At 39.9% G+C, this 27,849-nt stretch overlaps 2 protein-coding genes across 6 annotated transcripts; one reads left to right on the forward strand and one right to left on the reverse strand.

The window, feature by feature from the left end:
* Positions 1 to 6,040, forward strand: ube2l6 (ubiquitin conjugating enzyme E2 L6). The gene is made up of 4 exons (XM_003214964.3): positions 1 to 150; positions 3,181 to 3,276; positions 4,101 to 4,287; positions 4,432 to 6,040. The coding sequence occupies exons 1-4, from the start codon at positions 124 to 126 to the stop codon at positions 4,584 to 4,586; spliced, it is 465 nt and encodes a 154-aa protein (XP_003215012.1). The 5' UTR covers positions 1 to 123; the 3' UTR covers positions 4,587 to 6,040.
* smtnl1 (smoothelin like 1) lies at positions 3,276 to 27,515 on the reverse strand. 5 transcript variants are annotated; one of them, XR_010001806.1, is made up of 9 exons: positions 27,369 to 27,515; positions 21,934 to 22,551; positions 20,208 to 20,346; positions 19,241 to 19,295; positions 18,211 to 18,384; positions 14,316 to 14,418; positions 11,307 to 11,458; positions 8,646 to 8,852; positions 3,276 to 3,546 (listed from the first exon to the last, which is right to left on the reverse strand). XR_010001806.1 is itself a non-coding variant. In XM_008111054.3 (8 exons), the coding sequence occupies exons 2-8, from the start codon at positions 22,486 to 22,488 to the stop codon at positions 8,708 to 8,710; spliced, it is 1,323 nt and encodes a 440-aa protein (XP_008109261.2). In that variant the 5' UTR covers positions 22,489 to 22,551; positions 27,369 to 27,515; the 3' UTR covers positions 7,593 to 8,707. The 5 variants fall into 5 exon arrangements, 2 of the variants coding, with proteins under 2 accessions (XP_008109261.2, XP_003215013.3); XR_010001805.1 differs by having other exon boundaries at positions 3,276 to 3,549; XR_506399.3 differs by lacking the exon at positions 3,276 to 3,546 and adding an exon at positions 5,507 to 7,501.
* Between the last annotated feature and the right edge of the window lie 334 nt (positions 27,516 to 27,849).

The raw sequence follows: 27,849 nt of genomic DNA on the forward strand, positions 1-27,849 counted from the left end.
AGCTATGGCCATTCAAGTGGTGCTAAACTAAATTAATCCTACCACTCCTTCCTTTGTCCCGTGGGCGTGGCCTAGGGAGGCCTGTGGGCGTGGCTCGGCTTTCCTGTTGCCAGGGAGCGCAAGATGGCGGCGCCGCGGAGAGTGGCGAAGGTAAGGCGGGCGCGGAGGTTTCGGGACCAGCCTGGTTCTGCCCAGCTTCCTTTTAAGGGATCCGAAGGGGGCTGTTTAGGGAGAGGCGATGCGCAGCGAAGAAAAGGTGGCAGGTGCTGAAGGGATTTGGGAAAAGTTATGACTGCCTTTTTATTTTATCCCTGTCTTTGGTCCCTCAGGTCTTTGGGACTTCAACTCCCAGAAGCCTTTGCCAGTGTTGCAACTTTCAGGAATTCTGGGAGTTGAAGTCCAAAAATCTGAAGCGCCAAATGTTGGGAAACACTGGTACAAAATAGCTGAATCCTACCTGCCGTCTATATTTTGATACCTCTTAAGGTGAAACCTCAGGCATGTCTACATCTTCTACATATTCTGTTGAATGTCTGCCAGCAATGCAGTCCTTTTTCAAAGGCTTAAAATACAATGGGATGGTGGCGGCACTCTTATGAGAATGTGTGTGTACTGTATGTTGCTTTCGTCCCTCGTTCCTCATTAATAAATAACAAAAACTGTGTTTAAAGAGATGTAGCTATTAATGGAGGGAGTGAATTCCTAAACAGCTTCTTCAGTTGTTGTGACATGCTCAGTCCATGAATGTCCTTATTATAGAGTTGCTGTGAGTTTTCCTGGCTGTATGGCTATGTTCCAGAAGCATTCTCTCCTGACATTTCATCTACATCTATGACAGGCGTCCTCAGAGGTTGTGAGGTCCGTTAGAAACTAGGCAAGTGGAGTCTATATATCTGTGGAAAGTCCAGGGTGGGAGAAAGAACTCTTGTCTGCCTGATGCAAGTGTGTATGTTGCAATTGGCTAGCTTAATTCGCATTGAATGGCCTTGCAGCTTCTAAGTCTGGCTGCCTCCTGCCTGGGTGAATCTTTTATTGACCCTAAGTGTTTCTTGTCTGTTTTCAGAGCTTTGTTCTTTATTTACTATCCTTTAATTTTAGAGTTCTTTAATACTAGTAGCCAGATTTTGTTCATTTTCATTGTTTCCTCCTTTCTGTTGAAATTGTCCATATGCTTGTGGATTTCAATGACTTTTCTGTGTAGTCTGACATGGTGGTAGTTAGAGTGGCCCAGCATTTCTGTGTTCTCAGATAATATGCTGTGTCCAGGTTGGTTCATCAAGTGCTCTGTTATGGCTGACTTCTCTGGCCGAGTTAGTCTGCAGTGCCTTTCGTGTTCCTTGATTCGTGTTTGGGCCATGCTGCTGTGTTTGGTGGTCCCTATGTAGACTTGTCCACAGCTGCATGGTATACGGTAGACTCCTGCTGAGGTGAGATGATCCCTCTTGTCTTTTGCTGAATGTAGCATTTGCTGAAAAGGGTGAGGGCAGTGTTAGGGATGCTTTAATGAGGATATATCTAAACAAATACCAGCTGAAAGGCACCAAATGACTTTCGCTTTCTGTTACTACTAGATAGGAAGTTTGCTGAGGAAAGAAATGTTATTCTTTGCCTGTAAATAGGAAAGCTGTAAAAGTGTGAAAAAAAATAGTTTTATGTGGGCTTAAATTAGGAAAATCTTGCTCCTTTCTGGAACAATTCTTATCTTTGAACTTAATTTTTGATCTTTTTAAAAAATCAGGATGATATCTATATTAAGTAAGGAAATGCCATAGCAATCAGAGTAGCAGATATAACTGAGTTGTAGAAAGCAAATTATACTAATCATTGGCTCCTGGTTGGGGTTTTTGGGAAATGTAAGCCAAAAGCTTCTAATTCTGTACAGTATATCCTGGTTCATTGTGATAGGCACAATACTAGATTAATGTTGGGTACAGTAAAGTGGATGTTTTCACTTTCATTTTGCACAGACCTGGCAAATACAGTAGAGTCTCACTTATCCAACATAAACGAGCTGGCAGAACGTTGGATAAGCGAGAATGTTGGATAATAAGGAGAGATTAAGAAAAAGCCTATTAAACATCAAAACAGGTTATGATTTTACAAATTAAGCACAAAAACATGTTATACAACAAATTTGACAGAAAAAGTAGTTCATTACACATTAATGCTATGTAGTAATTACTGTATTTACGTATTTAGCACCAAAATATCACAATGCATTGAAAACATTGACTACAAAAATGCGTTGGATAATCCAGAACGTTGGATAAGCGAGTGTTGGATAAGTGAGACTCTACTGTACTGTGTTTCCCCAAAAATAAGACAGTGTCTTATATTAATTTTTGCTCCCAAAGATGTGCTAGGTCTTATTTTCAGGGGATGTCTTATTTTTCCATGAAGAAAAATTCACATTTATTGTTGAACAAAAAAATGAACATTTCTTATATACTGTACAGTAGTTGTCATCACAAACCAGCATAACCAGACAAACTGTGCATCCTGTCAAGAATTTCTTGTTACTACCAATATTTCCATGTACAACACTCTATGGTACGTACATTTACCAATCCTGCATGCTCTGGTGTTCTGTTCGTTGGGCATGCTTCCAAACAAAAACTTGGAAGGTCTTACTTTCGGGGGAGGCCTTATATTTAGCAATTCATCAAAACCTCTACTAGGTCTTATTTTCTGGGAATGTCTTATTTTAGGGGAAACAGGGTAGTAGCTGACCTTACTGTGTCTTATGATGCTGATTTGATTCAAACAACCACCCTTAAAATTAACCACAATTCATAGTTTAGGTGCAGTGCTAAACTGTAGTAAGCTGGAAGTTTCCAGTGTTCTCCCCCTGGATGAAAAGGAGGAAATGGGAAGTTTACAACTGATTGATTTATGCATATGTCATTGATTTACATTGATTTATGCATATGTCATCATACTTTATCACGATGTCAAAAAAAGAAAATGCAATCAAGTCTTATTTACTTCTGTACATTCTTATGAATAATATCGTTGTTTATTCTAGTTCAGTTTTCCCTAGTTTGATGGCCTACAGTTTGTTGAAGTACATTCCCCATCATTTCTCCTCAGCATGTTGTGCTAGACAGTGACTGAGATTGGTTTTGCTGTGCAGGTCTCATCAATAGACCTGAAGGCAACTTACGCATTTTGCCCTTTCAGGAGCTGGATGAGATCAGGAGGTTAAGATTCCGCTGCTTCCGGAATATTGAGGTGGATCCAACTAATGTCCTCCTTTGGAAGGGGCTTCTGGTACCGGTGAGTTTGGGCAAGCTGGGGAAATGGCAGGGCCTTGATGCATTCAAAGGGGATCCAATATATCACATATCACGCTTAAACTAAAGTCACTCCACTGATTAGTTTTCGGGCAAAGTACAAAGTGCTGGTTATAACCTTTAAGGTCTTACATGGTTTGGGTCCAGGTTACCTACAGTGTCCTCTTGGGGGGAGTACTCCAGCCAACCAGAACCTGACTGGCAACATTCATCTAGAGGACCTTTTCATCAGTTGCCCCATGACTGGAATGACCTGCTGGAAGAGATTGGACAGCTGAATGAGTTGTCAGAGTGTAAGAGACAACTGAAGACCCATATTTTCCTGCAGGCATACCCAATCAATGTTGTATCATGAGTTTTGCATTTGCATCCTATTGCCACTGTATGTTGATCTTTGTACCCAGTGTTTTAATATATGCATTTTGTTGTATATATTTTGATAGTTTTGACTGTTGTGCCCCACCTTGAGCTGTTAGGAGATGTGGGTAACAAATAAAATTATTATTATTATTATTATTATTATTATTATTATTATTATTATTATTATTGTGTCAGCCAGGTTAATGTGGGTATTCGGAAAGAGACTGCTCTCTTGGGGTTTTGTTTTTTAAAAAAGCAATGTCTCCATGTATTTATTTCATTATGGGAGGATTTTCAGTTTCCATTTGAGGCACTAAACTATCTGACTGAGGAAAGAAAAGGGATTCCAGGGGCCTGGACACTTTAATTTTGTATAGGTGGGCTCCTAAGCAAGTTCTAGTCTTTTGCATCTTTTTGTGATTCATGCCTCCTTCCTGTTGTCCCCAGGATGACCCTCCTTACAATCAAGGGGCATTCCAGGTTGAGATCAGCTTTCCAGGTGATTACCCTTTGAAGCCTCCCAAGGTAACTTTCAAGACTAAGATATACCATCCCAATGTGGACGAGTCAGGCCAAGTGTGCTTGCCGATCATCAGTCCCAAGAACTGGAACCTTTCCACAAAAACAGACCAAGGTATGACAAGGAGAGACACCGGCCATGGTGTGTAGATAGAACCTTCTTGAGCTGTCAACTTCACTTGGTTTGATTCTCTGCTTGAAAGTACAAGCTCAGGCTCTTCTTACTTTCCTTCTTCTGATCCTTCTTACTTTTCCCTAGTGATCCAAGAACTTATAGCATTGGTGAATAACCCTGATCCGGACCATCCCTTGCGTGCCGAGTTGGCTGAGGAGTTCGCCATAAACCATGAACGCTTCCTTGCCAATGCTGAAGAACACACTAGCAAATTCAGTGAAAAGCGACCGAGCAAGTGACCTCAGCTCAACAAATGCCCACCCAAACTTCTCTGCCTATCTGTTGTGATAGCTAATTGAAGAGCCACCCATATCCCACTCACCAGTAGGTGAGTGGGATGAATGAAGCAGATTGCTCCCAAGATTGCCTAGCAACAGAATAATGTACCTGATGGAAACCTGGGTTGCTTTTGTTCTTGACAAATTCTACATCTGAGGGGGAAATGGGCCCTCTGAAGTACTGTTGGGCAGGTACAATTTCCTGCTTCAGAGTAATGAAATACCAGCATTGCGCGGGTCTTCCAAAACTAGAAATGATGCGGTGAGTCAGCAGGAAAGGTCTGTGTGTGAAACAGGGAAGTGAAGTGAAGTTATGAAGCAATGTTGCTAGTAATAAATGGAGTTTGATGTGAAATATGATTATTCCTAAATGGAGGAACATAGGAAACTGCCAGACATGTTCTTTTATGATGTCATATCTATAAGGATATGAGATCTGTTTTTATTACTCCCATTGTGCAGAAGATCCCTGGCAGAAGTGAAGATTATTATTTAAAACATCTTATACAGCATAGGACCCATCAATCACTTATAGAGTGCCTGAGTTTTGTGTGGCAGCTATAAAAAAAAACAAGCAGTTTGTGCGTGATTTTAGTGGATGAATTTTTAACTTATATCATTTTATTACCCATGGACTTTCTGCTCTTAATGTTGGCACTTTAAAAACTGTTTTTAATGTTGTAAAGTTTTAAAGTTTTGCACTCTTGATCTGTGACTGTAATAATAAAATCCATTCATTCACTATTTCACACAGACCTTTAGCTTCTCTAGCCCAGTATTTTTAACAGACTGAGTCTCTCCGGGGTTTCAGACAAGTGTTTTTCCTGCCTTAGCTGATGGTTGTGGAGATTGATATGCGAAGCATGGGTTCCACCACTGAGTTACAGTAACATCTTGTCATTTATTTTCCAGTAAATGGATTTACAGTTTGTTCATAGGATTGTGGTCTTTTGTTGAAAGTACCATGTATACACATAAGTCAAACTCGAGGACAGGTTTTGGGGCCAAAATTATGGATTTTGATATGACCTATGGATAAATTGGGGGACAGTCCTTGGAGAAGGGAAAGCACCAGTGCCATCTCAGGGACCAGCTACATTAGCCATTGCTGCCATTTCCCTGTTCAGGCATTGAGAAATGCCAAAAGCAATGCCACATTAGATAGAGGGTATTGATGCTTCTTTTAAATGTTTGCAGAATTAATGAAGCTCCTCCTTTTTTGCTAAGAATCAAGGTACAGTGCTCACATTGATCTATGAACAAATTGGCCCCATTTTTGGGGTTGATTTTTTTGACTAAGATTTCTACACATATACATGACTATTAGAGTAACACATGAATATGTCTTTCTGTTGCATATGTATATATGAAGTACTTAATATTTTTAAAAATAAAAATACTTTTCTTCTATTAAATATCTGCATGTTCTTTATAGCTAACATCATTGCAGCTCTCGCTGTTCAAGTTGCCTGGCCATGTTAATGAAATGGAATTATATTCCTCATATTTTATGTAATTGAATTTGTTGTTGTAGTTGTGTATTTTAAGTCATTTTGGACTTATGGTGACCCTAATGTGAACCCTCATAGGGTTTTCTTACCCGAAGTTGTTCAGAGTGGATACATATTTAAGATTGTTTTCCAGACAATCTGTGAAATATATAGGAAGGTCAAGAACTGTTCTTAAGTTTTGTTAAATAAACCAGGCCTATGTATGTAAACTATGAATCATTATAGCTTAGCTTGGGATCTGTCTTCTGTGTGAGAATTCTCTGAAACAGCGTAGGCAACTGTGGCTCTCCAGATAGGATTAAAACTCTTCTAGTCCCAACATTTAGCTAGACTGCCCAGACTTAAAGGTCAAACATAACATATCAACATATTTTACATCACAGAATTGTAGCATGACTGAATCGTGAGGAATCTTGCGATTTGTAGCATGAGTTTCTAAAGCTCTCTGTTTAGGACAAAGGGGGAAGTTTTCATTCCTTATTGGTTCAGGTTTCTAATTTAATGCAATTTTTTAAAAACACAGGCAGTGTATGTGTGAAGGAGTAAAGATAAGGAGTATTTTGTCTCATCCTAAATATCTTTGTGATACAGTATTATGAAGGTTTTCATCACTTCTTTGTTTGCTATAGGATCGTGGAGTCATAGAAGACAAAATGAATTGTCACATCACGTCTACTGCCTAGGTGTGGGATGATAGCCTAAAGCATTACATATAGAAGTTTACCATTTCATGCAAAGTTTTAAACTGGCAAGGATAGGGGAATTTCACAATCTCTTTCGGTATCTTATTTGTTCCTTGCTTAATGATTATTCCAAGCAGTCTGATCCTAACTGCGTTGCCTCAAAGCTTGGACATAACTTAATATTGTAAGACTTACTTCTTGGTAAACATACAGAGAATTAGACTAAGTTCTGGGTTATCTGTATTTTACCTTCAGGGAGAGTTGTTTTTGCTGTCTCCCAGGTAGCCTTCATATTTTGATGAAAGGGATTTGAATTGTAGTTTGCTCAAATGAAATGCAGGTGAATTTCCTTGACTTGCTACAGTTTCGTTTTAATGGATTTGGTGATCTGCATGGAGACATGTGATAGCATCATGGGCTGGAGAAAGATTTGCCAAGGGAGCAAGATGTGGAATTGGAGGTCAATGCAACTTGTTCCAAGTTATGCCTGTTAAGAACAGACACTGTCCATCTGCTTCCCTGGAGGCTGGATTGCTGAAGATGATAGTTAGCATCTACATGAAAGGTATCCATTCCTTTTCTGGACATCCCAAAAGCCAGATGTCTGTGAATAGCAGACGTTTAGAGCTATGTTGAGGAAACTAGAGACCCTCTACGTAAGGTACATTACTGTTGATTCTCCCTGAAAAACAAACAGAACCCTGAACTTGAATCCTCTTTATCCTTATAGTGTACATAGAAACATTAAAAGATGGTTCCAAGGACATCGTTATGGGTGTGATTTTCTTTACCAAATGTACATGCACTATTTGGCACTTCTTTGCCCTTACAGTATGAGTACCCCTTTCAGCTTACACCCACTGTTATTTAAGCCTTTTTAACTCATGCTATTGTTAAATCTCCAAAACCCACTTTCATACCAAAATACTACAGCTATCCTTTGTTCTACAACCTCACATTATTGTCTCCTAAATGTTAGTGTCCTTAAGATCTCTGTTGTTCAAATCTTTTTCCACAGAGAAAACATTATCTGTACAGCACCCTTTCCCTCTGACTGCAGGTGTCAAACTTCTACATACTTGTGCTGCTCATCTAAAATGAAACGGAGATAAGCAGAACTTGAGATGTGCCCTTTGGCTGTAGTAGATGTTTCAGCCACTGCTATACATTGATGTATTGCGAGAACTTTTAGTCACAGTACCTAAACCATTTTAGGTATAAAAAAAAATCTGAACACATATGGTTGGTAAGTGTGGAATTGGGATTGGTAAACTTAAGTAAACAAGACACATTATATTGAGTGAAAATGTAAAGTGGTATTTAATAATTGGGATTTGTATTACTCTACTTGTGTTAACAATCAATTAATTAAAAAATACTTGTTAAAAAGTACTTTAACCACTTTCAGTTTTCAAAACTGAAAGTGAAAGAATCCCTTTGTTAAAATCAAATGAATTTTGTTTGTCTTATGACAGTTCAATGCATAGGAATTCCATACCCTTCAAATTCTTATCAGCCATCTTAATGTACTTTTAGTGGAGTAACCTGATATGTTCAGTAGATGTTTCCCTAAGAGGTATTGCATGTTTTGTAGCAATAAGCATATGGTTGTCCTAATCTATATCTTTGCATATTTACATTTAGCATGCTTTGTCTTGTGTTCTGAAAGACAGATATGAACTTCAAATCTGACTGCTGAGGTACATGTCTGTGTGGTAGTTCCACTATAGGAGGGAAAATGGGTTCATTAAAAGGAGTACACTTGCCTCCCAAAGTCTAATTTGACTCAGATTTTCCAGATGATATGGAGAAGAAATCCTGCTCACCTGTCCCACCCAGCTTCCCTCATGTTTCCAATTAGCGTTAAGCATGAGTCTGTGCTCCATCCTCATTTCTTCTTGGTCTTGACCAGCCCTTTCTGCACCAGGCTGCGGTACAGTTCCTGGATGTAAGTGTATATGCATTTGTTATCAGGAACACTCATGCGCACCATATCATCCACCTCCAGAAGTTGGGCACAGTCAGCCAGTTTCCTGAGGAAAAGTTGGGAAGAGGTTGTTAATGAGCAGATCACCTTGGTAACTTTCTCAGCATCGCTGCATCTGCAAGGCACCTTGAGCGCACAATCCTTCAGACAAAAAATATAATAAGACATCACTCTGGAAAAACTAACATGGGATGGGTAGGGAGCGCAATATAAACTATAGTTCAAATAACAAATCATATGTCTGGAAGTACTAATAAGATAGATCTTTGGAGGCTGGCCTAATTTATATGATGTACCTCAAGGAGAAGATGCAAGGAGTGCTCTTCTGTATCTCAGAAGATACTTAGGCTAGTTCTACTAGACTTTTGAGTAATATGATCAGATGAGACATGGCATCTCAATTTAACTTTATTATCTGATTGTGGTGATTTTTCTTTTTCTAATAGCCTAGTAAAAACCACTATATGTGTGCCACATAATTACTATGTGCTCACAGCATAAGGGGTGCTTATGTTGATTATTATAGTATCCCCCCCCCCCCCCCCATAAAGACAGTCCCTGAACATAGAGTTGAAACAGAAAAACATAAATAGAAAACCCTTTTGAAATTGCCAGCTTTGGCCATAAATTACCATAGTGTATCACAGCCGACCTGAAAAATTCCCAGAGAGGTACTGGTGTTAGATAAATGATTTAGCCACAACTTGGAAACCTTTAAAAAAATATAAATCCCAGAATATGATAGTATGCGTGGTACCTGGGATATTGTGGAAGTTGTCCTAAAAATGACTTTTTCAATCTTTGAATTCAGGAAATACTTACAGTAGGGAGGCCAAATCTGCTGAACACGCAATAAACTTGTGTTGAGTTCCAGTCAATATCCATGGTTCCATCACTGGCTATAGCCCAATGGCATTATCCACTGTCTGATGTCATGTCTTTTTCCTTCAGGTATGCCAATTTCTTTGACTAGAGGACTTCCTGGTCTCTCTTTTACTGGATGAATCTCAGTTATTGAATTGGATAAGTGCTGCTTGTTATCAGTTTGCTTAAACTTTGCCTCTTCTGGTTTACAGCAGCTAATAGGATTATGTGTGTATATTGCCTGTTGGCTTTTGATTACAGAATAAATGTCAAAGAGTTTTCTTAGGCAAGGAATATTCAGAAATGTTTTTACCAATTTCTTCCTCTGAAATATAGCCTACAGGACCTGTTATGTGTTGATGGTCTCCTATCCAAATAGTAACCAAGGCTGACACGGTTTAGCTTCAATGATCAGATGGGATCTGGTGTCTTCAGGGCAGTGGTTCTCAAACTGTGGGTCCCCAGATGTTTTGGCCTTCAACTCCCAGAAATCCTAACAGCTGGTAAACTGGCTGGGATTTCTGGGAGTTTTAGGCCAAAACACCTGGGGACTCACAGGTTGAGAACCACTGCTTTAGAATATTTAAAGACACTCTGCTAATCCCACTGAACTTTTCCCCCATACTGCTCTCTTGGGCTGACTAAGAAGAAAATTTGGGTACAGTATTCTCTGGCAAGGATGGGAATTTTCTAATCTTCTAAATATGGTTGGAAGGCCACATCAGTCCTAGCCAGCACAGCCAATGGAAAAGTATGCTGGAAGTTGTAATTTTACAACATCTGAAGCCTATGGAGCTCCCATCCCCATTCTTTTGGCTCTGTTCCTACTTGGGTGACCGTACTGGAAGATTATTGTATCGCCTTGTGGCACATGTTTTATGGAGCTCTGCAGAACCTAATATTCTGTCAACATTTACTTGTAACCTCTTAACTATTTGGGTGAGTTGTCATATCGTTACCATATTAACTAGAACTAGTTATCCTTTACATTCTTAGAATCCGATGAGGTAGTAGTGCTATGTTGACGTCTGGGATCAGGAAGGAAGATTAAGAACTTAAAGATCGTGCCAGACAACATAGATATACTGTTGCTGGGTGGTTTGATGAGACAGTGTTCAGCCTGTTTTGAAGTGTTTGCATTCTCTTCAAATATCACGCTATAAATTGTGTTTGTGCTTTCAAATGTGTGCTTTTTGCCAGATGCAGTCCTTCCTGGACCAGGGATAGTCTGGGAATGGTTATCCACTTTTTTGTCTCAACCAGGTTAGGCTATATTTTATATATTAGGCTGCCATAAAAGACTTCAACGAAACCTCAAAACTGATCTAGAATATTTAGGCTAGATTGCTTACTGGGACTGACTTTGTAGAACATTCTTTGCTAGTTTATTTAAAAATTCAGTTTCAAAGCAAACCATAAAGTCTGCTACATGCCTTTAAAATTCTTCATGGTTTGTGGGCCCAGCTGTCTGAAGCCTGCCTATTTCTATTTGCTTGTGTGCTGTGATCATCCTATGAGACCCACCTCCAGATTTTCCCACTTTCAAAGCCCAGGTGGCTTTAAGCCCTACATACTTTTTCACAGCTCTCCCAACCTGCCCCATATAAGTGTCCTATTGAAATTAGGGGATGCTCACTCAGCAGTGGAAAAAGCCAAGGTAAAATTCTCTCTACGGTTTGCTGGGTCAAGAGTAGAATAGTCAAAGGCATCTGGGAAGTAACTGTGGATGAGGGCACAAAATGCCATGGCACTACTCCAACTGGAAGAGAAGTTCTGGATGTCCACATGCTAGGATGGGAAAGAGAAATGTTAATTGTGACAGTCTCACCTATCTCCGCTCCTTGTACTTTCTCTTACATATAAAGATACACATGCATACAGAGTAGCTGTTACAAATACATACTTTTAGAAACCTGTAGCATTAACTGTTTCAAACTGCTTACAATTTTTGGTGTCCTGCTGAGGGAAGCAAAAGTTATGCCTGCCATGCTGTTTTCCCTGCAATGTCTCTGGCCCAATTTGGAGCTACTTACAGTGGTGTTTTTCAAACTCTGCTCCTCCAGGTGTTCTGGACTTCAGCTCCCAGAAATCCCAGACAGCTTACTAACTGTTAGGAATTGTGGGCACTGAAGTCCAAAACATCTGGAGGAGTACATTTTGAGAAACTCTGGCCTAAAGGATCTCTGGAGAAATGACCTACATACATCAGCATCCTAGTAGTAAGTGATGAAGTCTAGTGACTAAAGATGATACTGCAGCCTAGAATCTTATTTACATTAATTTAAATTAATCATAAAAATCCCAAGATGCATACCCTAGGGTCTCCTTAATATGCTTCCAAGCTTCAGGTATTTAGGTTTCACTGTCTTGGGACTATTGTTTTAGATGTGGCATTACTGTGCATAAAAATACTGCCTGGAAAAAGATAAATTTTCCTGACATTTTAAAAGACTGCAATACACTTGTGCCAATGAAATAATTGCTACCTCTGCAGTATATGAAATAATCCGGCCAGCAAAATGTATAAAATCTAGGAATATGGTTTTTATGAATAGTTCAAAACTGTGAAACCCAGGTATTTATAATTTATGAATGAATAATCATTTATGTATCTATGAAATTTTAAGAAAAATAATATTTTCCCTGTCTACCTTCTTCATCAGCTGTAGGTCTATTTTTTGTTATTGCTATGAAACAAAAAGGATAGTAATAAATAATCTAATAGAACATAAAGCATTTGTGTTTGTCAGTTCCATGAAGAACATGTTATAATGATACAAGATAGGTACATTCAAAAATAAATGTGGATGGAAATCCTATGATTTAGGATTATTCACCTCCCAGTGAAGAAGATCACCTCCTACCCAATATGGTGTTTGCAAATGGCAAGGCTTTACTGTGTTCTGGTATTGTGCATGAAATAGCAGTATCATTTTGAGGACTTGCAAAATATATTCCAGAGCGATAGACAAAAAACCAGTGTCACCAGAGCCTGGGGAGCAGCCTATTTACATTGTACTGAAAGCCTGTGTGTAGGTAGATGCAAAGTAATTATACCACTTGGCATTCATGAAATGCTTTTAGTATGTTCAAAGTGCCTTATGCACAGGCACCCAAGGCCTAACTTCACGTGACATTAAATGCATTTTCTGTAACATTGTGTGAGATCTGTTTAAAAAATTAATAGTGAGCAAGAAGCAAAAAGGTCAATTTTGAATTGGGACTGCAGTATGCAGGGGGAGGGGTTAACTCTTCATTCTCTTGCTGTAATTATGGTGCTGATTGCTTTCTTCTACTGCATTAAGGTTGCTAATTACCATACAGGAGGTGGAAGGGAGGTACCTTCTTGTTAGGTTTAAAGTGGGATGGAAAAGCATTTAAAACTACTTTTGTGTAGGGTCAATGTTCAAAAGGATCTCTCTTATTAAGAAATGTTTTTAAATCCTCACATAATGCTCCTGGTGGTACATTGAATCTCATGTGAAGTCAACTTTCCACTGCATGATAAATCAGCATATTAAGTGTTGAGGCATTTTGAAACAGGGTTAGAGCTGGTTTTAATGATGTCTTCACCTACTCTGTTCTACTGACTGGTTCTGCATTTTGTTGTTCTAACTTGTTCTATATTTTATTACTTCTGTTTTACACCAACTGTCCTATGAGTTTTACTGCAAGGTGGTTTGGAATCTCTTAAGCACATATATAAAATATTATGTATTCAACAAAATGAATTATGTATTCAAACAAAAAATGAAAAGGAAGAAACTGAAGGTAACATATGGGAACTAGAAAAGGAGAACTTTTGAGTCAGGGTTTTAAAAAATCTCCTTGCTATACTTTTAGTATGAATTTTATCATAAAATACAAGGGAATAGGAAAGAACCATAGGTGTTCAGTTGGTGCTGAAGTGGCTTAAACTGGTTTAGGTTTCATAAGATACCATTTTTAAAAAAAAAATCTTAAAAGAAGTGACTGGCAAAATGAAAACAATAGATTTGTCCATCCCTAGTTGATACACTGTAAGCAGTACATATAACGATATAGAGAAAATCTCCCATAACCTCCTATGCTGCAGATACCAGCTCAGTTCCTGGAAACTGTTCTGCTACAGCATTCATCTGTCTCTTTGCTGCTTTTAACAGCTCAGATTTGTGGATAAAATATTACTTTGATGGCAGAAATATTATTGAATCTGTTTATGAAAGCAGAGCCTAAAACTGTACTTAGGGATGCTTCTTATATGACATAAAGTTGAGCCAAATATGATAAAAGTCAATCCAGTCTGGTTGGCAGCGCCATCTAAAGAATAAGATTTTTTGTGGATGGTGGAGGGACAACACATCTCCATGACCACTGTGGATAAGGCAGCTTATTTAATCAAATCCTCTAAAACACCACTCGTATGCACTTTAGTAAGTCCCACTGAGTTCAATTAGATTGACTTCCACAAAACTAAATATAAAAAAGTTGTCTAATATTTCATTAAATTTGTTCAAGGTTATGTTCAGATATGCAGGCAATGCTGCCCCTTCCTATTACAACCAATAAAAACTCATGCTGAATTCAATCAAGGAATATTAAGATCATGAACTGAGGAGCACTTGAGGAGTGTCTCTTGGGTTTCTGTTTCTCAGGTTTTTCTTACCTCATAGCCACGGGTCTTGGCCCGACACCATTCCAGCAACATAGTCTTTATAGTGTTTGCCCCTCCTGTCTTTTTTATGTTAGGGGCAGGCCCAGTTGCAGCCCTTTGGAAAGAGAAAAATGCAGAAGTAATCAAGAGAGGTGTTTGTTGAAGGAGAACAATCAAAACATTTTTTTTTATAAATTTGCGTAATTAATTGATGTTTCAAATCCTGGAGAAATATCTGCTTGGTTAAGGTCAGTGACCACTATCTAGGTTGTTTCTGAAAATGTTTACTTATTTTCAGTCTTCCCCAAGAGGAACCAAGTATAATTCAAGGTTTGAGGTGACCTTAGGCAAACATCTTCTGTTGTTGTCTCCTATCACTGACTTCTGATGGTATAACCTGGTTTCAGTGGCATCATTCCAAGCAACACAGAGCAGATGGGGCAGCCACTCTTGACATTTCCCATAATACTCCATAGATCCAGGCACTGTGGGAAATTAAAGGGTATCTAGATGGAGCCACTTGGAACAGAACCTAGAAACATTCGTGTAGACTACAGCTCCAACATCTGCATTAGCTGAGAGGTTCTGAGAGATGTAATCCACGAAAGTAAATTTTCTAACTTGGTACTGTTTACAGAAAAAGAAATCTAAGGAAGATCCAAGTGAGGTGTTGGCCATGACCCTTGCCTGGGCACTGGCAGCTACTAAGGGTGCCAGGTGTCATCACCAACCCTGCAGCTTGTTATCTTATTTATTTAATTTCTATCCTATCTCTCTCCCAACATGAAACCTGAATCAAATTAAAGGAAAGGGTAAAGTAAAATATAGCTAAAATCTATATATATAAAAGAGTGATGGCATCACCGCGACCCACAAAACAACAAAACTACAGGCCCCCCAACCTCAAAATTTGACAACAACCCATCATCCATGGCTCTAGGTTGATACAACAAAAAGAAAAGAAAAATAAAGTCCTAATTAGGGAGACAGGAATAATTGCTTTTATCCAATTGCTGCCAGTTAGAAGGCTAAGCTCCTCCAACTTGGTCTCCTAGCAACCCAATAAAAAATAATAAAAAACACTAAAAAATAATTTAAAACACTAAAAAATTAATACAATAAAATACTATAATAACAGAAAATAACTAAAAATAATACAAGAAAATAATAAAATATAATAAATAAAAAGATAACTTACAATAAAATTAATTAAAAAAAATACAAATACAGTAGAGTCCCGCTTATCCAAGCCTCGCTTATCCAAGCCTCTGGATAATCCAAGCTATTTTTGTAGTCAATGTTTTCAATATATTGTGATATTCTGGTGCTAAATTCGTAAATACAGTAATTACAACATAGCATTACTTCGTATTGAACTACTTTTTATGTCAAATTTGTTGTATAACATGATGTTTTGGTGCTTAATTTATAAAATCATAACCTAATTTGATGTTTAATAGGCTTTTCCTTAATCCCTCCTTATTATCCAAGATATTCGCTTATCCAAGCTTCTGCCGGCCCGTTTAGCTTGGATAAGTGAGACTCTACTGTAACGTCAAATAAAAATTACACAACAATTTTTAACCAATACCACCACCACTTTGCCACAGCAACGCGTGGCCAGGCACAGCTAGTGTTATAATAATTTTTAAAATTAGCTATCTTATTTGAAAATACTAATTAAAACAGTTCAAAAGCTTATAAAAATTAGAACAAAAGCACAGCCTAAATAAAAAGGTCTTTATCAGTTGGCAGGAAGAGAGCGGAGAGGAGGCCAACTTATTCCTGAGGGAGGAAATTTCATAACCTCAGAGGAACTACTGAGAAGACCCGCTCCCAAGCCCTCATCAAACCCTACTGAAGAACTCCAAAGAACTTAAAACTTAGCCAGGCTTAAATCAGGAAATATGGCCTTTTGGATTGCCTGCACTTAAGCCATACGGGACTTCATAAGCCATAAGCAACACTTTGAAGTGTTACCTTTCCTTTAACATTTCCAATCTCCCCTTTTTGGGCAAGGTCGTGGAACGCGTGGTTGCCTCGCAACTCCAGGGATTCTTGGAAGCAACTGAATATCTGGATCCGGCACAGTCTGGCTTCAGACCGGGGCATGGAACTGAGACGGCCTTGGTCTCCTTGGTGGATGATCTCCGCAGAGAGCTTGACAGGGGGAGTGTGTCCCTGCTGGTTCTCCTGGATCTCTCAGCGGCCTTCGATACCGTAGACCACGGTATCCTTCTGGGTCGCCTCGTGGGAATGGGCCTTGGGGGTACTGCATTGCAGTGGCTCCAGTCCTTCCTTGAGGACCGTACCCAGAAGGTGTTGATAGGGGACAGCTGTTCGGCTCCACAACCGTTGTCTTCTGGAGTCCCACAGGGTTCAGTACTGTCCCCTTTGTTGTTTAACATCTACATGAAGCCGCTGGGTGAGATCATCCGGAGTTTTGGAGTTCGGTGTCATCTGTACGCAGATGATGTCCAACTCTATCACTCCTTTTCTCCAGCTTCCAAGGAGGCCGTCCAGATCCTGAACCGGTGCCTGGCTGCTGTGTCGGACTGGATGAGGGCGAACAAATTGAAGTTGAATCCAGACAAGACAGAGGTCCTCCTGGTCAGTCGTAAGGCCGAACAGGGTATAGGGTTACAGCCTGTGCTGGATGGGGTCGCACTCCCCCTGAAGGCGCAGGTTCGCAGTTTGGGTGTCCTCCTGGACTCATCGCTGAGCCTGGAACCCCAGGTTTCGGCGGTGGCCAGGGGGGCCTTCGCACAACTCAAACTTGTGCGCCAACTGCGCCCATACCTTGGGAAGCCTGACATGGCCACGGTGGTCCACGCTCTGGTTACATCTCGTTTGGACTATTGCAATGCGCTCTACGTGGGGTTGCCTTCAAAGACTGTTCGGAAGCTGGAATTAGTCCAACGTTCCGCAGCCAGGTTATTAACTGGAGCGCCGTACAGGGAGCATACAACTCCTCTGTTGAAGCAGCTCCACTGGCTGCCTGTTAGCTTCCGGGCACAATTTAAAGTGCTGGCTTTGGCCTACAAAACCTTAAACGGCTCTGGTCCAACTTACCTCTCCGAACGTATCTCCCCCTATGAGCCGCCCCGCAGATTAAGATCTTCCAGTGAGGCCCTGCTCTCGGTCCCGTCGCCGTCACAGGTGCATTTGGCTGGAACGAGGGACAGGGCTTTTTCGGTGGTGGCTCCGCGGCTGTGGAACTCCTTGCCAAGGGAGATTAGGGAAGCCCCCTCACTCATGTCTTTTAGGAAGCAGCTGAAGACCTGGATGTGGGACCAAGCTTTTGGCCCATCCTAAGATACGGTCGATATAATCTGATGTATTCGCTGGATTAATGTGTAATTGAATACAGACTGGCTCTGACTTTTGGCCCAATGCTACTGGCCCTGTTGTAATGGCCACACAGTGCTTTACTGTTTTAAATGGGGTATAATATTGGTTTTTAAGTGTGTTTTTACGATTGTTTGTTTTACTATATTTTGTATTATATGGGGCATTAATCTTGCCATTATGTAAGACCGCTCTGGGTCCCCCTGGGGGAGAAGAGCGGTATATAAATTAAATAAATAAATAAATAAATAAATAAACATATTTTAATACGTAACAATCCATGTCTCAGTCCTCTGTGAAAACATCTTTTAAACTCTATCCAGGTTTAGCATAACAGAAGTAAGACCCACTAGGAGGGGGCATAGTTGGCTGTGCACAACTGTGAGGAAAGCCTAAAACAAGTTTGAACCATAATCTTGATATCAAGATGCCTATTGTAATGGTCTAGTCATTGTGCTGAAAGAAAATAAGCTTGTACGCTTCATAAGGAAAGTGAAATATTGTACTTGGTAAGGAAAAGGCCATAATGATTTTTTAAAAGAGAGAAGTACAAGGTTACCCTCCAAACTTGTCCATAATGGCTTTGCGGGACTGAACTCTGGGAGGCATCCGAGGTCTTGTTATTTCCCTCCTGTCTAATGCCGGTCTTTTCTTTTTCTCCTTGGAGGCGGCTGTTGGCTCAGGTGAAGTTTGTTGCTGCTGTTCTTGAGTTCCTTCAGGAGCTGCTTCAGTGCTAAATAGCAAAAGCAAGTCAGTAAATAGTTATGGGGGATGGAGGGACACCAGATGAAGGGTGGCAATACATGATGTGGTTCTAAAAATGGCAGGAGACACCAGGATGTTGGCCAAGAGAAGGACAACCTGACTGCACTCTGGAGAAATATCTTAATAGCTTTGTTGGCTGCTAGTTCTGAGAAGGTGGGAGTTGCTGTCGTTGTGTTAATCCTCGGTTGATGTCGTTATTGCTGCCCTATTATCTCAGGCCTGTGCCCTTTTCACAGGCATGTTTCCTTCAAAGGGCCAGTGCCTGAGCCCACAACAAAAAGGCAACACTATTATTTTTCACTTATATTTATATCCCATGTTTTCTCCAATAAACTCCATAAGTCAAATATTGTTCGCCTCCTCCTTCCTACTTTCTCTTCCAAGCAATATTTTGAAGTGGCTCTGGCTCATGGCCATGCTGTGTTGTGGATTTGAATCTGGATCCCTCAAATCTTAGCATTTGAACACTGACTTGCCTATTTTCCATTTATTGTTGCTTTCTATGAGTTTACATGAATTTTTTCCCAGTTTAAAACACCCATAATAACAGGATGAGAATCTAGATTTCAGTAGCATGAGGACTGCTGACCACTGTACATTTCTATTCTGGTAACATATAAAGACAATGATCACATTTTGCTTTCCATAAGTTTTCCCCAAAATGGTAAAGACAGTGGTGTACCTTTCCCCCCTATGATACCAGTGAACTACTCTTCCCTTCATGACATACTTATAGACAAGAAGGCTAATGAGAACTAGAATTTTTAAAGTCATGTTCCCAGACCTGAGATGCACTGGATAATCTAAGTAAGAGATTGTCTTGCCTGGTAATGTCCCCTGTAGCAGCCTCTGGAGTGCTTGGGCCTGAGGTGGTACTGCCTAGACAGAATTACAGAAAATTGTACTGTTAAAAATCTCACCCATTTTGGAATTGGTGATACATATATATGGTGAACTCTGATTGACCACATACCAGCTGAAGACTGAATACTAAAACATTCATTCATATACAGTACTGCCCCATATTTTGTTCTTGGACTTATCATGGAAATGCGAAACTGGAGATAATAATTCAGATGAATTAACTTCTGACAGAAGCATACAGTTTTGCTGGAGGGCCTAGAAAATGCCTAGACAGAATGCTTTTCTTGTATTTCTAGGTCCTCTAGCATAACTGTTTTTTCAGCTTCTGGTGGAAGCCAAGGAAGACCTAGAAAAGGCCTAGAGACCGATGCGGCTAAATGAAATTGCAGGTATTGGTGCCAAGGATATGTGGGTCATACTGTAATACTTTTAAATAATATATTACAATATACAGGATGTATCAAAATGATGGACCCAATTTCAAAGCAGTATATTTCATGGTGGCAAAATGTATTTTCTTGCACATTGCTTTGGAAATCCTGCTGGCAGAAGAAGTGATGAATAAACACTCTGAATAAACAATTATCCCAAGTTTCTTGCTTCTCACAATGATCAGAAACAGTTTTTAGTTGTACTGTAATATAACAATATAATGACTGAAGACCATACTCCAATCAATCTTGCAGGAAAATCAAGTTAGTTTCTGAAAGAGTTCTGAAGCTGTCTTCTCAGCATCGTGAGGACTAGAGACATTTTGGAAGTACACATTTGTTTGTTTGAAATGTTTGTTTGAAATGTTTGAAAGGTGAATTTCTGAGGATTCTCAGATTTTCTGGTAGGTGTGAATGTCACATTCAAATGATAAACTTTTAATTTAATCTTTCCCTTCACTCTTAATGTCCCAATGTGCTGAAGAAGTTTCCTTACCCGTTTCCATGCTTTTGAGCTCCGTGGGGCTTTGTGGGCTCTCATCAGGAGAACTGGGAGAGAATTCTGGCCAGTATTCTTCCTCTTCCTCTTCTGGTCCTGGTGAAAGAGGCTCATCAGAAGTGCTGCCAGTTCGGCTCTGGGGGCACATAAGAAATGGGAGGAGACCAACCACAATTCATTTCCCATTTTGTTTACTGGATGTTTTGAATTCACAAAATTTCCAAGAAACCATTGGAACCTTGATGCTTAAATTTCTGTATAATAACATTATTTTTAAAAGTGGACTTTAGAGTGCCCAGTGAAGTTTGTGGAGCTAAAAAGGTTCTGTTTGTGACCTATACCTTCCGCAGGCCTATTCAATTAGATGCATCTGTTGTTTACAAGGAAACCACTTAGACATAAAGATGATAGAAATGTGTGGTATGCAATTCTGTACGTGAAATATTTTAAAGTAATATTGCTTTTCTTCCTTTTGGCTAATTTCTATCAGAGCACCTTATATCTAGGATTGCCAGACTGAAACCTGGAGATAGCTTCTGTACCTTTTATAGCTGCAGAAGCCAGAATAAGTAGATTAAAGTATAACTAAGATAGGGTGTTTGAAAAAGAACTCCCTATTCACCATTTAAATTAAATGGTGAATAGGGAGTTCTTTTTCAAACACCCTTTATAAGTATAACTAAGTAGCTGATATGGATTTCAGGCCAATATTTAGATTAAACCATAACAGAATATATACAATGTGCCATAAAGCTACTTGAATGAAAATTGGAGGGGCTCTTGTACCTTTTATGGTTGTGCAAAAGAGAAAATTTTAGCATGTATTGCTTGTTCCCTGCATGTTTGACATTTGTTAAGTAACTTCTTTTTGCTTAAACCCTTCCCAGCCTTATGGAAACATCATTTGCTCATGGTCTAATTGCCAGTAGAAGAACATCTTCCTCCTCATACAGTAGATTGGGGATGGGGAGTGAATTACAATTGCGGCTATTAGCGATTGTGAATACAGAACAGTAACTTGGATTTACTCAAGCATAATTGTTTTGTATTCATAATCACTGCTTAGTCATGATTTTGATACTATTGCCATAGTCATATCCTGTCCTTTACCAGGCATCAGATGCATGAGAGAAAAAGGTTCATTTTACCGGTGATTGGAGCAGGATGAATTATGTTTCCATCAGGTTTGGTGGTAGATTAGACCAGGTATCATTTATACTCATTTTGATACAAAATCCTAGCCATGGTCTAAAAGACAAATATTAATGTAAATGCATTTTAAAGATAATTATGTGCAACAGAAAAACACCAACCACTCAATGAGTCTTTATGTGAATGTCTTTGCCACACATTCACATTAAGGGAGTGAGGCTGTCATATTAGCTACTTATGCACTATATAATTCTGTGAGGAAGATGAACCAATTGCAAATAGGTGGGAGTTCTTTTCCTATTCCGAAAGCCGGAGAAGTCTATAGTATGTGTGATAAGGAATGTTTTTGTTTTTGTGCTACGATTTGTTGATCTGTGTTGTTTTGGTTGCTATTATTAATATGTATATTGTATTTTTGTTGTAAGCCGCTCCAAGTCCCTTTTGGTAGCGGGGTCAGGATACAAATAAAGATGATTATGATGATTATTGTTATTATTAGGAATGTGAATTGAAAGGAAGCATTAAAATACTAATAAAAAAAGTGGAGACTAGAAACATGCTCTATTCCCACCTCTTTCTTGGAAATGCTGGCATTTTTCTCCACAGCACCATCTTTTTCTCCTTTTCCTTCCTGGGGTTCTTCTGCTGTGCCAGAAACATCAGCTTCTTCCTTGGGCTCTGTACCAGATTCACCCAGAGCCACTGTAGCCTCAGCCTGTGCTTGATGGCTTTCCTTCACTTCTTTGATAGTCTCAGATCCCTGTCTTTCCTCATTGCCCAAAGCCTTTTTAGGGATCTCATTGACCTGCTTGTCCTCTTTCCCAGAATTCTCTCCTTTATCTGCTTGATTCTCTCCAGCATCTTCTTTCCCAGTATCCTCTGTTTTCTCTGTTTCACTCTTCCCAGCATCATCTTTCCCTGTCTCATTCTCCAAAACAGCTTCTTTCCCAGTAGGCTGTGCTTTCCCTGTCTTGTTCTCTCCAGACTCTTCATTCCCAACACCCTCTGTTTTTCCTGCTTTGCTCTCTCCTTTAGATATGATCTGAGCATCTCCTGATTCTCCCTTCTGCTCCACCCCGTTGATCTGCTGCATCTCCTGCTGCTCCTTGGTACCTTCACCTTCCATGATGCCACGTCCCTTAGTTCAGTCAGTGGATTTTAAAGCAGCTGGCTTCTTATGGTTCCAGTTCTAAAAAGACACAGTGCACAGAAAAAAGTGGGAAAACTTGAGGTACTAAATGTTTCTATGTGGTTCTACTGATTGAGGTAAATTGTAGTCATCTCAAAGATTGAGAGACAAATGGACTCCTACCCCATTCTACATACCGAAGCTGGCTGGTCTACCAGTGAATTTACTAGCATCTTAAACCACAGGTGAGCATTGCTGGCCAGTTCAAGGAATATAACAAGTCATATGGCACAATAGGCAACAGTACTGAAGTATAAGTTCAGAATGGCTGAGCTACAGCATCTATTATCTGAGGCATTTGCCTCACTCAGCCTAAGGTAGGGCCATCTTGGGTGAACCAGCCTATAGGCCTTTAAAAAATCAAAGATGAGTGATGTGAGATTCATAGCTCTATTAATAAGCAAGAAAGATGGCATAAATGTATTCTACTAACTTTGTATTATAAATATTTGTAAAAGTTATTAAAAAGTGAAGCTTCATATTAAACTCTCAACCAAAATGGTGAACAGTAATAGATAGAATTATCTGATGAGATAATCCCTCCTAATGGGTGGGACAAGTCAATAATTTGCTGCCATTGTCTTCACTGCTTCAAGTTTGTTTGCTATTCATTAATGGTGTGAAAATACAATCACCATAAAATGGGAGAACAACCTGAAGCAGCTGGCCTTGTTCTGCTTGATGATAGGGCTAGCCCGCTCTCAAAGCCTGTTAAGGAAGCAATTTACTTGGAAGAGATCAGAGATCCTTCAAGACAGGTGTATAAGCATGCATGTGTGCCAATGCAAGTCATTGCCTTGCTACTTTCTACTCACTTAGTAAAGCGTCTTTAAATAAAACCTGGAGACAAATGCCAGGAACAGTCTGTGACCTGGGCATGAAACGTGCAACTTCAGGGAGTAGGGGCAGGTGAACCATCTGTTAAAAATACCCCTCTGACATTTGCAAATAACAGTTTGAGAACTCGGGATGTCTGGGATGTTTGACCAAAGCATGGATCTGTTAGGATGGACACTGGCCCTCGCCCTTTCCCCCGAAATCCTATACCCTCTCACTTGTCATTAAGTCTTATTGAGCTCAATGGAGTTTAGCTTCGAATTGACTTTATAGGATTGTAGTGCCAGTGACCCTGCTCTTTCAGAGATGAATGCTTTACAGGCTTATCAGTCTTTCAGGACTTTGTCATTCTATCATCTGGTCAGATAGAGTATTTTACAGTAGAGAGCTCTGGTATAGGAAAGGAAAGCTGGAAGGAAAAAAGGAACTCAGAGTTGTGAGCTAGAAGAGATGATTCACTGTAGTTTGTCAAATAAAACTACATAGAAAATCTGTCTGAGGTTAAAAGAACAGACACATCTGAAGAACTATTCACAAGGAAGCACATGCCGGTATGTCCTTTGCTCTCTTTCAGCTATGAAAACTTCTCCGGCCCTTCTCAGTCATATCCTGTTAAGTGGTCTTCTTGGTTCTCGTTTTTCCCTTCTGTCTCATGCCCCTTCCACACAGCTGTATAAAATTCACATTGAACTTGATTATATGGTAGTGTGGACTCAGATAACCTGTTCAAAGCAGATATTATGGATTATCTGCCTTGATATTCTGGGTTATATGGCTGTGGATTATCTGCCTTGATATTCTGAGTTATATGGCTGTGTGGAAGGGCCCTCAGCCTCACACTTGCTTGTTGCTTCTGCCTTAGATTTCTTACAGAAAGGATAGGGAAGCTGTGCCCCTCCTCCAGATGTTGTACAACTACAAATCCAGTCATCTTAACCATAGGCCATTAAGGAGGTTAGAGCCCAGTCATATCTAGAAAGCTACAGGTTTCTTTTTCCCCATGAGCACACACCAAATTCAGTTGGATGTGTCCTAAATGTTATTGCCATGTGGTATCCTCTTTCTTCCTAAAAGAGGATACCACATACAGTACCTCAGCTACATGTACGCGCTCAGGTGAGAAGGGTTTCTGGCATCTTTGTGCAATGATACCTAGCTGTTGTGAATACCAGACTAGATTTACCGTGATTACTATACAAACATTGCCTTCTTCTGTAGTTCCCAGAATCCACTGATAGGCAGGAACAACTTGAGTGGATGGGATACCAACCAACTAACCAACCAACTAACCAACCAACTAACCAACCAATTCAGTCAACCCTCCACATTCACAGCAGTTAAGGGCATAGAGCCCCCACATAAGTGGAAAAACTGAGAATTGAAAAAGGCACATTTTTAACCAGAAAGAACATCTTTCTAGGAATCTAGGCCCTTCCAACATAATTCTGTGGTCAACTTTCTCTAGCAGTTGCCCACATTTTAATGAAATCCACAAGAGTCAAGTCCTCAGATATGGAGAATTGACTGTAACCATTTTGTTGAAGAAAGAAAAACATATTTCAAACCTGAATGGCAGACCCTCCACATAGAATGGAAAGGTTTTTGTAGAAATTAAACACAGGGCTGCTAGCTATTATGTTAAGCTCTGGCATTGTTAAATGCTGAAGCCTACATTCATTTCGCCCTTGCTTATGCTGGCTCCTGTCCTCGCATTCTATAAAACCTGCAGTCAAATAAATCTTCTCACTGAGCTTCTATAAAAGTCCAGTGTTATTTCCTTCCTTATCATTTGTAGGTTGCCGTGAAAATCCCACTGCTCAGACAGTGGTGGAGCAAAGAGGCTTTTGGCTGTCAGTCATATTGGAGGAAAAAAATAAATGCTTGGGTTTTGGCCTCATTCAGCGAGTGACTGGAAGTACTGAGTTCCTTTGCTTCTCTTATCCCTGTGGGTATAGAGCAGGAGTAGGAGTCATATGACCCTCCAGGTTTCACTGGCTACAATATCCATCAGACCTGACTAGAATAGCCAACACAATAGTGAAGAATCATGGTAACTGACGGGCTATCTCTGAGAGTCTTATTACACTACTCTTTATGCTGTGTTACTCCATTTGCAATGTATACTTTAGCCAGTCTTATGAGGTTAGCTGCTTGTTGATATGTTGTTGAAGACTTTCATGGCCAGAATCACAGGATTGTTGTGTGTTTTCCGGGCTATATGGCCATGTTCCAGAAGTATTCTTTCCTGACGTTTCGCCCAGGCATCCTCAGAGGTTTGGGTGTGTTTGGGCGCTGCTTTTGGTGGTCCAGCCTCTGAAGATGCCTGCCATAGATGTGGGCGAAACATCAGGAGAGAATACTTCTGGAACATGGCTATACAGCCCGGAAAACACACAACAACCCTGTTTGTTAATACTCTTTATCACACTGCATTTGCATTTTTGTATGCTTTACTAGTGTCATTAGTGACTCCTGTACCCAATCCCTTGCTGTGTAATTGGTTAATTTTTTAAAAAAAGAATCCATAATAGTGCCATTACAATACAATGGTGGATAGTGTCCAATGTTACAACATAACAGCAAGAAAACAAAATTTCAGACATCAGAAGATGGGTTAAAACAGGTTTAACATACTAGAATGACTGTCATCCAAGCCAAAGCAACACAAATAGTCATTGACTTTTCTGCCAGAGATTTCCTTTCGGATCCTTGGGAGAGGGATAATTTGGCAAAACCATACTATTCTCATTAATCAGTTACTGTATTTCTTCAATTCTGAGATGCCATTGATAACAAGATGCACACTAATTTCAATATCACCAACAGGAAAAAGCTTTATTTATATATATAAAGAGCACCTGTGATTCTAATGGCCCTCCCAGACAGCCATATAACCCAGATAAAGGATAAGGCAGATAAACCCCAATATCTGCTTTGAACTTGATTATCTGAGTCCACACTGCCATATAATCCAGTTCAATGTGAATTTTATGCAGCTGTGTGGAAGGGACCAAAGATGCATCCTGTTTTTAGGGATGTTTATATGGGGGAAAAGTGCAATTAAGAGTCAAAGAAATAGGGTATTAATGGAAGGAAAAGATATAGTTTCAGATTTGTGGTGGGAAAAACTAGGTTATTAACAGATTATTCCACAACATCAACAACCAAAATTAAACACTTTTCTAACACATGCAAAATATCTTCCCAAGACTGCTTTAGCACAACCGCAGGGGTTTAAGCAGATACAATGTTTCACATTCCTACATCTGTGCCTGAAACAATTTCACTTTTTTGAATATCTGTCTGTCACAGTCAAATAGATTAGTGTTTAATATTTTAATTCAGTTATTTTAGGGATATAACATTCCTAGATTGTCTAGGGGGCAAAGAATAAAAATCAATGATACAACAAAAACAATTTAAACCAAAATGCCAATAACATAGTAGTTAAGGGAATCATGAAAGTGATCAGCAGACATAAAACAAATATAAACCAGATAAGTAGGGAAACAAGTTTTGTTAAAATGTAAAGAAAAATGATAACCTTTTCACATGACGATGAGTAAAGTACATGCCAACCAAGGAGCTTCTGCTAAGACGACCCTTCCCTTGATAGCCGCATATAGCACCTCAGATAGTGGAAGTTAGCCGGGAAAAGTGGGGGTGAAGAAACTCTCTGCAGGCTCACATAGCCTTATAATTATTTTTCCCCACAAGCCATGTACAATTGTAGAGATTCTGTTCCCCTTTCTGTATTTGACAATGAGAAATTCCCTCCCTCCTATTTCTTCTCTGCGCAGTGTCCAAGTGTCAGATCTGAACTGCCTGGAATCTGAGTGTGGCTCTGGACAGAGTCACTGTCTGATTGTTTCTCTTCATCTCAAGTAAACAAGAACTTTTTTAGACATATGCATGAATACCTTTATTTTTTAAAGCCTACCACCCACCCCAACTATAGGGGGAAATGAATAGCTACCTACCAAATGGCTGGGCTTTCCTGGAGACCACCACCTTTCTGGGTGCCCTTCTCCTGGCCTCTTCTGAGTCTCTCTTTCCCCCTTCCTCTGTGCTTTCAGCACTTCTTTCATTGTTTACTACTCTGTTGATACACCCACCCTCCCTACTGTGGTGAGTAACTAGATGCTCCTATTTTTACCAGGAGTTTAGCAGGTGCCTCTTTCAATCACAGCTCCCACTCCTCGGAAGAAGCAGATGGAGCCAGGACAAAGTGGAGGGAGAATGAGGGGCACTGAAGAGGGGAGGCGGCAGAGAGGGAAGAGTGAAAGATCACGTTCAAGGAGAGTGTTGCAGAAGCTCTGGTTTATAATGAAGGCCCCATCAATAAGAAATTATACATTTCCTAGATAGTGAGCGTGATACCTAGTGAGCTGTCCACAAGATGTCCTATGTCAGTTGTCAGTGGAAGAATTTGGGAGCAGGATGGCGCTATGATTCCACTGT

This window comes from Anolis carolinensis, chromosome 1 (genome assembly GCF_035594765.1).
Source record: "Anolis carolinensis isolate JA03-04 chromosome 1, rAnoCar3.1.pri, whole genome shotgun sequence".
Lineage (NCBI taxonomy): Eukaryota > Metazoa > Chordata > Lepidosauria > Squamata > Dactyloidae > Anolis > Anolis carolinensis.